This window comes from Mustelus asterias, chromosome 24 (genome assembly GCF_964213995.1).
Source record: "Mustelus asterias chromosome 24, sMusAst1.hap1.1, whole genome shotgun sequence".
In the NCBI taxonomy this organism is placed as follows: Eukaryota; Metazoa; Chordata; class Chondrichthyes; order Carcharhiniformes; family Triakidae; genus Mustelus; species Mustelus asterias.
In genome coordinates, this window is record NC_135824.1 from 62,653,421 (window position 1) to 62,663,420 (window position 10,000).

Genomic DNA, 10,000 nt, shown 5'->3' on the forward strand with positions numbered 1-10,000 from the left:
CAAATCTCTCCTCATAACTATGGGTTTTCATGATTGACAGCCATGCCTATAGCTGCCTGGGCGCTAAGCTCTGGAATTCCCTCCCGAAATCTCTTGTTATTCTGTCTCTCCCCCTTTCAGATGCTCCTTAAAATTTGATCAAGCTTTGGATCACATGGGCTAATGCAGCTCGCTGTCTGATTCTGTCAAGTAAAGGCCTCAGTGAAAGATTTTGTGATGTATTGTTGCTTTAATGGTGCTTTACTGATACAGTTAGTTGTTGCTGAAACCAAGTAATTCTCTGGCTTGTTGAGCAGATACCTTACAGCGTGTGTGCGACGGCGTGTGTGCGTGTGTGAGACGGCGTGTGTGCGTGTGTGAGACGGCGGGTGTGCGCGTGTGAGACGGCGTGCGTGCGCGTGTGAGACGGCGTGCGCGCGCGTGTGAGACGGCGTGCGCGCGTGTGTGAGATGGCGTGCGCGTGTGTGAGACGGCGTGCGCGCATGTGTGAGACGGCGTGCGCGCGTGTGTGAGACGGCATGCGCGCGTGTGTGAGACGGCGTGCGCGCGTGTGTGAGACGGCGTGCGCGCATGTGTGAGACGGCGTGCGCGCGTGTGTGACGGCGTGCGCGCATGTGTGAGATGGCGTGCGCGCGTGTGTGAGACGGCGTGCGCGCATGTGTGAGACGGCGTGCGCGCGTGTGTGAGACGGCATGCGCGCGTGTGTGAGACGGCGTGCGCGCGTGTGTGAGACGGCGTGCGCGCGTGTGTGAGACGGCGTGCGCGCGTGTGTGAGACGGCGTGTGCGCGTGTGTGAGACGGCGTGCGCGGGTGTGAGAGACGGCGTGCGCGCGTGTGTGAGACGGCGTGCGCGCGTGTGTGACGGCGTGCGCGCGTGTGTGAGACGGCGTGCGCGCGTGTGTGACGGCGTGCGCGCATGTGTGAGACGGCGTGCGCGGGTGTGAGAGACGGCGTGCGCGCGTGTGTGAGACGGCGTGCGCGCGTGTGTGAGACGGCGTGCGCAGGTGTGAGAGACGGCGTGCGCGGGTGTGAGACGGCGTGCGCGCGTGTGTGACGGCGTGCGCGCGTGTGTGAGACGGCGTGCGCGCGTGTGTGAGACGGCGTGCGCGCGTGTGTGACGGCGTGCGCGCGTGTGTGAGACGGCGTGCGCGCGTGTGAGAGACGGCGTGCGCGCATGTGTGAGACGGCGTGCGCGCGTGTGTGACGGCGTGCGCGCGTGTGTGAGACGGCGTGCGCGCGTGTGAGACGGCGTGCGCGCGTGTGTGAGACGGCGTGCGCGCGTGTGTGAGACGGCGTGCGCGCGTGTGTGAGACGGCGTGCGCGCGTGTGTGAGACGGCGTGCGCGCGTGTGTGAGACGGCGTGCGCGCGTGTGTGAGACGGCGTGCGCGCGTGTGTGAGACGGCGTGCGCGCGTGTGTGAGACGGCGTGCGCGCGTGTGTGAGACGGCGTGCGCGCGTGTGTGAGACGGCGTGCGCGCGTGTGTGAGACGGCGTGCGCGCGTGTGTGAGACGGCGTGCGCGCGTGTGTGAGACGGCGTGCGCGCGTGTGTGAGACGGCGTGCGCGCGTGTGAGAGACGGCGTGCGCGCGTGTGAGACAGCGTGCGCGCGTGTGTGAGATGGCGTGCGCGCGTGTGAGAGACGGCGTGCGCGCATGTGAGAGACGGCGTGCGCGCGTGTGAGACGGCGTGCGCGCGCGTGTGAGACGGCGTGCGCGCGTGTGTGAGACGGCGTGCGCGCGTGTGAGAGACGGCGTGCGCGCGTGTGTGAGACGGCGTGCGTGCGTGTGTGAGACGGCGTGCGCGCGTGTGAGAGACGGCGTGCGCGCGTGTGAGAGACGGCGTGCGCGCATGTGTGAGATGGCGTGCGCGCGTGTGTGAGACGGCGTGCGCGCGTGTGTGTGACGACGTGCGCGCGTGTGTGTGACGGCGTGCGCGCGTGTGTGTGACGGCGTGCGCGCGTGTATGAGACGGCGTGCGCGCGTGAGAGAGAGACGGCGTGCGTGAGAGAGACGGCGTGCGTGAGAGAGACGGCGTGTGTGAGAGAGACGGCGTGAGAGACGGCGTGCGTGCGAGAGAGACGGCGTCGTGTGTGAGAGACAGCGTGCGTGCGTGTGTGTGAGAGACAGCGTGCATGCGTGTGTGTGAGAGAGACAGCGTGCGTGTGTGTGAGAGAGACAGCATGCGTGTGTGAGAGACAGCATGCGTGTGTGAGAGACAGCATGCGTGTGTGAGAGACAGCATGCGTGTGTGAGACAGCATGCGTGTGTGAGAGAGACAGCATGCGTGTGTGAGAGAGACAACATGCGTGCGTGAGAGACAGCGTGCGTGTGTGAGAGAGACAGCGTGCGTGTGTGAGAGAGACAGCGTGCGTGTGTGAGAGACAGCGTGCGTGTGTGAGAGAGACAGCGTGCGTGTGTGAGAGAGACAGCGTGCGTGTGTGAGAGAGACAGCGTGCGTGTGTGAGAGACAGCGTGCGTGTGTGAGAGACAGCGTGCGTGTGTGGGAGAGACAGCGTGCGTGTGTGAGAGAGATAGCGTGCGTGTGTGAGAGAGACAGAGTGCGTGTGTGAGAGACAGCGTGCGTGTGTGAGAGAGACAGCGTGCGTGTGTGAGAGAGACAGCGTGCGTGTGTGAGAGAGACAGCGTGCGTGTGTGAGAGACAGCGTGCGTGTGTGAGAGAGACTGTGTGCGTGTGTGAGAGAGATAGCATGCGTGTGTGAGAGAGATAGCGTGCGTGTGTGAGAGAGACAGCGTGCGTGTGTGAGAGAGACGGCGTGCGTGTGTGAGACGGCGTGCGTGTGTGAGAGAGACGGCGTGCTTGTGTGTGAGAGACGGCGTGCATGCGTGTGTGAGAGAGACGGCGTGCGTGTGTGAGAGAGACGGCTTGCGTGTGTGAGAGAGACGGCGTGCGTGTGTGAGAGAGACGGCGTGCATGTGTGAGAGAGACGGCGTGCGTGTGAGAGAGAGACGGCGTGCGTGTGTGAGAAAGACGGCGTGCGTGTGTGAGAGAGACGGCGTGCGTGCATGTGTGAGAGAGATAGCATGCGTGTTTGAGAGAGGCGGCGTGCGTGTATGTGTGTGAGAGACGGCGTGCGTGTGTGAGAGAGACAGCGTGCGTGTGTGTGAGAGATAGCGTGCGTGTGTGAGAGAGATAGCGTGCGTGTGTGAGAGACAGCGTGCGTGTGTGAGAGAGACAGCGTGCGTGTGTGAGAGAGACAGCGTGCGTGTGTGAGAGAGACAGCGTGCGTGTGTGAGAGAGACAGCGTGCGTGTGTGAGAGAGACAGCGTGCGTGTGTGAGAGAGACAGCGTGTGTGTGTGAGAGAGATAGCATGCGTGTGTGAGAGAGACGGCGTGCATGTGTGAGAGAGACGGCGTGCGTGTGTGAGAGAGTCGGCGTGCGTGCGTGTGTGAGAGAGACGGCGTGCGTGTGTGAGAGAGACGGCGTGCGTGTGTGAGAGAGACGGCGTGCGTGTGTGAGAGAGACGGCGTGCGTGTGTGAGAGAGACGGCGTGCGTGTGTGAGAGAGACGGCGTGCGTGTGAGAGAGACGGCGTGCGTGTGTGAGAAAGACGGCGTGCGTGTGTGAGAGAGACGGCGTGCGTGCATGTGTGAGAGACATAGCATGCGTGTGTGAGAGAGACGGTGTGCGTGTGTGAGAGAGGCGGCGTGCGTGTATGTGTGTGAGAGACGGAGTGCGTGTGTGAGAGAGACAGCGTGCGTGCGTGCGTGTGTGTGAGAGAGATAGCGTGCGTGTGTGAGAGAGATAGCGTGCGTGTGTGAGAGAGACAGCGTGCGTGTGTGAGAGAGACAGCGTGCGTGTGTGAGAGAGACAGCGTGCGTGTGTGAGAGAGACAGCGTGCGTGTGTGAGAGAGACAGCGTGCGTGTGTGAGAGAGACTGTGTGCGTGTGTGAGAGAGATAGCGTGCGTGTGTGAGAGAGACGGCGTGCATGTGTGAGAGACGGCGTGCGTGTGTGTGAGAGACGGCGTGCATGCGTGTGTGAGAGAGATAGCGTGCGTGTGTGAGAGAGACGGCGTGCGTGTGTGAGAGAGACGGCGTGCGTGTGTGAGAGAGACAGCGTGCGTGTGAGAGAGAGACGGCGTGCGTGTGAGAGAGAGACGGCGTGCATGTGTGAGAAAGACGGCGTGCGTGTGTGAGAGACGGTGTGCGTGCATGTGTGAGAGAGATAGCATGCGTGTGTGAGAGAGACGGTGTGCGTGTGTGAGAGAGGCGGCGTGCGTGTATGTGTGTGAGAGACGGCGTGCGTGTGTGAGAGAGACAGCGTGCGTGCGTGTGTGTGAGAGAGATAGCGTGCGTGTGTGAGAGAGATAGCGTGCGTGTGTGAGAGAGATAGCGTGCGTGTGTGAGAGACAGCGTGCGTGTGTGAGAGAGACAGCGTGCGTGTGTGAGAGAGACAGCGTGCGTGTGTGAGAGAGACAGCGTGCATGTGTGAGAGAGACAGCGTGCGTGTGAGAGAGACAGCGTGCGTGTGAGAGAGAGACGGCGTGCGTGTGTGAGAGAGACGGCGTGCGTGTGTGAGAGAGACGGCGTGCGTGTGTGAGAGAGACGGCGTGCGTGTGTGAGAGAGACAGCGTGCGTGTGTGAGAGAGACAGCGTGCGTGTGTGAGAGACAGCGTGCGTGTGTGAGAGAGACAGCGTGCGTGTGTGAGAGAGACAGCGTGCGTGTGTGAGAGAGACAGCGTGCGTGTGTGAGAGAGATAGCGTGCGTGTGTGAGAGAGACGGCGTGCATGTGTGAGAGAGACGGCGTGCGTGTGTGAGAGAGATAGCGTGCGTGTGTGAGAGAGACGGCGTGCGTGTGTGAGAGAGACGGCGTGCGTGTGTGAGAGAGACAGCGTGCGTGTGTGAGAGAGACTGTGTGCGTGTGTGAGAGAGACTGTGTGCGTGTGTGAGAGAGATAGCATGCGTGTGTGAGAGAGACGGTGTGCGTGTGTGAGAGAGACGGCGTGCGTGTATGTGTGTGAGAGACGGCGTGCGTGTGTGAGAGAGACAGCGTGCGTGCGTGTGTGTGACACGGCGTGTGTGTGTGTGTGAGACAGCGTGTGTGTGTGTGTGAGACAGCGTGCATGTGTGTGTGAGAGAGACGGTGTGCGTGTGTGAGAGAGACGGCGTGCGTGTATGTGTGTGAGAGATGGCGTGCGTGTGTGAGAGAGACTGCGTGCGTGTGTGTGACACGGCGTGTGTGTGTGTGAGAGACAGCGTGTGTGTGTGAGACAGCGTGCGTGTGTGTGTGAGAGAGACGGTGTGCGTGCATGTGTGAGAGAGATAGCATGCGTGTGTGAGAGAGACGGTGTGCGTGTGTGAGAGAGGCGGCGTGCGTGTATGTGTGTGAGAGACGGCGTGCGTGTGTGAGAGAGACAGCGTGCGTGCGTGTGTGTGAGAGAGATAGCGTGCGTGTGTGAGAGAGATAGCGTGCGTGTGTGAGAGAGATAGCGTGCGTGTGTGAGAGACAGCGTGCGTGTGTGAGAGAGACAGCGTGCGTGTGTGAGAGAGACAGCGTGCGTGTGTGAGAGAGACAGCGTGTGTGTGAGAGACAGCGTGTGTGTGAGACAGCGTGCGTGTGTGTGAGAGACGGCGTGCGTGTGTGAGAGAGACAGCGTGCGTGCGTGTGTGTGACACGGCGTGCGTGTGTGAGAGTGACAGCGTGTGTGTGTGTGTGAGACAGCGTGTGTGTGTGTGTGAGACAGCGTGTGTGTGTGTGAGAGACCGCATGCCTGCGTGTGTGTGACACGGCGTGTGTGTGTGTGAGAGACAGCGTGTGTGTGTGTGAGAGACCGCATGCCTGCGTGTGTGTGACACGGCGTGCGTGTGTGAGAGAGACGGCGTGTGTGTGTGTGTGAGACAGCGTGTGTGTGTGTGTGTGAGACAGCGTGTGTGTGTGTGAGAGACCGCATGCCTGCGTGTGTGTGACACGGCGTGTGTGTGTGTGTGAGACAGCGTGTGTGTGTGTGAGACAGCGTGAGTGTGTGTGTGAGACAGCGTGTGTGTGTGTGAGAGAGACAGCGTGCGTGTGTGTGTGAGACAGCGTGTGTGTGTGTGAGACAGCGTGTGTGTGTGTGTGAGACAGCGTGTGTGTGTGTGTGAGACAGCGTGTGTGTGTGAGACAGCGTGTGTGTGTGTGTGAGACAGCGTGTGTGTGTGTGAGACAGCGTGTGTGTGTGTGTGAGACAGCGTGTGTGTGTGTGTGAGACAGCGTGTGTGTGTGTGTGAGACAGCGTGTGCGTGTGTGTGAGACAGCGTGTGCGTGTGTGTGAGACAGCGTGTGCGTGTGTGTGAGACAGCGTGTGCGTGTGTGTGAGACAGCGTGTGCGTGTGTGTGAGACAGCGTGTGCGTGTGTGAGACTGCGTGTGTGTGAGACAGCGTGTGTGTGTGTGTGAGACAGCGTGTGTGTGTGTGTGAGACAGCGTGTGTGTGTGTGTGAGACAGCGTGTGTGTGTGTGACACGGCATGCGTGTGTGAGAGAGACAGCGTGTGCGTGTGTGTGAGACAGCGTGTGTGTGTGTGTGAGACAGCGTGTGTGTGTGTGTGAGACAGCGTGTGCGTGTGTGTGAGACAGCGTGTGCGTGTGTGTGAGACAGCGTGTGCGTGTGTGTGAGACAGCGTGTGCGTGTGTGAGAGACAGCGTGTGCGTGTGTGAGAGACAGCGTGTGTGTGTGTGTGAGACAGCGTGTGCGTGTGTGTGAGACAGCGTGTGTGTGTGTGTGAGACAGCGTGTGCGTGTGTGTGAGACAGCGTGTGCGTGTGTGTGAGACAGCGTGTGCGTGTGTGTGAGACAGCGTGTGCGTGTGTGAGAGACAGCGTGTGTGTGTGTGTGAGACAGCGTGTGCGTGTGTGTGAGACAGCGTGTGTGTGTGTGTGAGACAGCGTGTGCGTGTGTGTGAGACAGCGTGTGCGTGTGTGTGAGACAGCGTGTGCGTGTGTGTGAGACAGCGTGTGTGTGTGTGTGAGACAGCGTGTGTGTGTGTGTGAGACAGCGTGTGTGTGTGTGTGAGACAGCGTGTGTGTGTGTGAGAGAGACAGCGTGTGCGTGTGTGTGAGACAGCGTGTGCGTGTGTGTGAGACAGCGTGTGTGTGTGTGTGAGACAGCGTGTGTGTGTGTGAGAGACAGCGTGTGTGTGTGTGTGAGACAGCGTGTGTGTGTGTGTGAGACAGCGTGTGTGTGTGTGAGAGACAGCGTGTGTGTGTGTGTGAGACAGCGTGTGTGTGTGTGAGAGACAGCGTGTGTGTGTGAGAGAGACAGCGTGTGTGTGTGAGAGAGACAGCGTGTGTGTGTGTGAGACAGCGTGTGTGTGTGTGTGAGACAGCGTGTGTGTGTGAGAGACAGCGTGTGTGTGTGAGAGAGACAGCGTGTGTGTGTGTGTGAGACAGCGTGTGTGTGTGTGTGAGAGACCGCATGCCTGCGTGTGTGTGACACGGCGTGTGTGTGTGTGTGACACGGCGTGTGTGTGTGTGTGAGACAGCGTGCGTGTGTGTGAGACAGCGTGCGTGTGTGTGACACGGCGTGTGTGTGTGTGTGAGACAGCGTGTGTGTGTGTGAGAGACAGCGTGTGTGTGTGTGAGACCGCATGCCTGCGTGTGTGTGAGACAGCGTGTGTGAGAGAGACAGCGTGTGTGTGTGTGAGAGACCGCATGCCTGCGTGTGTGTGAGACAGCGTGTGTGAGAGAGACAGCGTGTGTGTGTGTGAGAGACAGCGTGTGTGAGAGAGACAGCGTGTGTGAGAGAGACAGCGTGTGTGAGAGAGACAGCATGTGTGTGAGACAGCGTGTGTGTGTGTGTGAGACAGCGTGTGTGGGTGTGAGACAGCGTGTGTGTGTGTGTGAGACAGCGTGTGTGTGACACGGCGTGTGTGTGTGTGTGAGACAGCATGTGTGTGACACGGCGTGTGTGTGTGTGTGAGACAGCGTGTGTGTGACACGGCGTGTGTGTGTGTGTGAGACAGCGTGTGTGTGACACGGCGTGTGTGTGTGTGTGAGACAGCGTGCGTGACTGCGAGACGACGTGCGTTTGTTTCTGTTCCTGGTACCAGGGATGTTTCTTCATAAAAGCTTCCTCTATCCTGCCACCGCACTCTGTTCACTTTGGGTGATTTTAGTGTTTGAATTGATTGCTGGATTCATGTCCATTGATGTTTCTCTGCTGTGTTTTCTGACAGTCCATCACTATGGGAGAGCTGTCATTATGTTTGGTGTTCCCTATGTCTACACTCAGAGCAGAATCCTGAAGGTAGGTGTTCCTCTGCTCCAGCTGGTTTCTGTTTGTGGGATTGAGGGATAGGTGGGAAGGGGCTCAACCAGCAAAGGCTGAATGTCCTGATTCTGTGCTGTGGATTCACTGGAAAATAAAAATACACAGCACAACCTTACAGTGCCACGAATATACAAAACATTCAGAGCACGGGGTTAGATACAGAGTAAAGCTCCCTCTACACTGTCCCCCATCAAACATTCCCAGGACAGGTACAGCATGGGGTTAGATACAGAATAAAGCTCCCTCTACACTGTCCCCCATCAAACACTCCCAGGACAGGTACAGCACGGGGTTAGATACAGAATAAAGCTCCCTCTACACTGTCCCCCATCAAACACTCCCAGGACAGGTACAGCACGGGGTTAGATACAGAGTAAAGCTCCCTCTACACTGTCCCCCATCAAACACTTCCAGGACAGGTACAGCACGGGGTTAGCTACAGAGTAAAGCTCCCCCTACACTGTCCCCATCAAACACTCTCAGGACAGGTACAGCACGAGGTTAGATACAGAGTAAAGCTCCCACTGCACTGTCCCCATCAAACATTCCCGGGGCAGGTACAGCACGTGGTGACATACAGAGTAAAGCTCTGTATCTAAAGTAGGGGGCTGGAGGAGGTTACAGAGATAGGGAGGGGTGTAGAGGGTTGGAGGAGGTTACAGAGATAGGGAGGGGGTGTAGGGGACTGGAGGAGGTTACAGAGATACGGAGGGGGTGTAGGGGGTTGGAGGAGGTTACAGAGATAGGGAGGGGGTGTAGGGGACTGGAGGAGGTTACAGAGATAGGGAGGGGTGTAGGGGGTTGGAGGAGGTTACAGAGATAGGGAGGGGGTGTAGGGGGCTGGAGGAGGTTACAGAGATAGGGAGGGGGTGTAGGGGGCTGGAGGAGGTTACAGAGATAGGGAGGGGTGTAGAGGGTTGGAGGAGGTTACAGAGATAGGGAGGGGGTGTAGGAGGCTGGAGGACGTTACGGAGAATGGGAGGGAGTGTAGGGGGCTGGTGGAGGTTACAGAGATACGGAGGGGGTGTAGGGGGTTGGAGGAGGTTACAGAGATAGGGAGGGGGTGTAGGGGACTGGAGGAGGTTACAGAGATAGGGAGGGGTGTAGGGGGTTGGAGGAGGTTACAGAGATAGGGAGGGGGTGTAGGGGGCTGGAGGACGTTACAGAGATAGGGAGGGGGTGTAGGGGGCTGGAGGAGGTTACAGAGATAGGGAGGGGGTGTAGGGGGCTGGGGAGGTTACAGAGATAGGGAAGGGGTGTAGGGGGCTGGAGGAGGTTACAGAGATAGGGAGGGGGTGTAGGGGGCTGGAGGAGGTTACAGAGATAGGGAGGGGGTGTAGGGGGCTGGAGGAGGTTACAGTGATAGGGAGGGGGTGTAGGGGGCTGGAGGAGGTTACAGAGATAGGGAGGGGGTGTAGGGGGCTGGAGGAGGTTACAGTGATAGGGAGGGGGTGTAGGGGGCTGGAGGAGGTTACAGAGATAGGGAGGGAGTGTAGGGGGCTGGAGGAGGTTACAGAGATAGGGAGGGGTGTAGAGGGTTGGAGGAGGTTACAGAGATAGGGAGGGGGTGTAGGAGGCTGGAGGACGTTACGGAGAATGGGAGGGAGTGTAGGGGGCTGGTGGAGGTTACAGAGATACGGAGGGGGTGTAGGGGGTTGGAGGAGGTTACAGAGATAGGGAGGGGGTGTAGGGGACTGGAGGAGGTTACAGAGATAGGGAGGGGTGTAGGGGGTT

General features: G+C 59.3%; 1 protein-coding gene across 1 annotated transcript in view; it reads left to right on the top strand.

Annotated features, from left to right (window-relative positions):
• The first annotated feature begins 7,927 nt into the window (after window positions 1-7,927).
• The window catches only part of LOC144511481 (general transcription and DNA repair factor IIH helicase subunit XPD-like), an 11,670-nt gene continuing 9,597 nt past the window's right edge, over window positions 7,928-10,000 (top strand). The window contains exon 1 of the mRNA XM_078241873.1: window positions 7,928-8,242. Within this exon, the coding sequence (XP_078097999.1) occupies window positions 8,048-8,242 (195 nt within the window). The 5' untranslated portion in view covers window positions 7,928-8,047. The remainder of the gene's footprint in view (window positions 8,243-10,000) is intronic.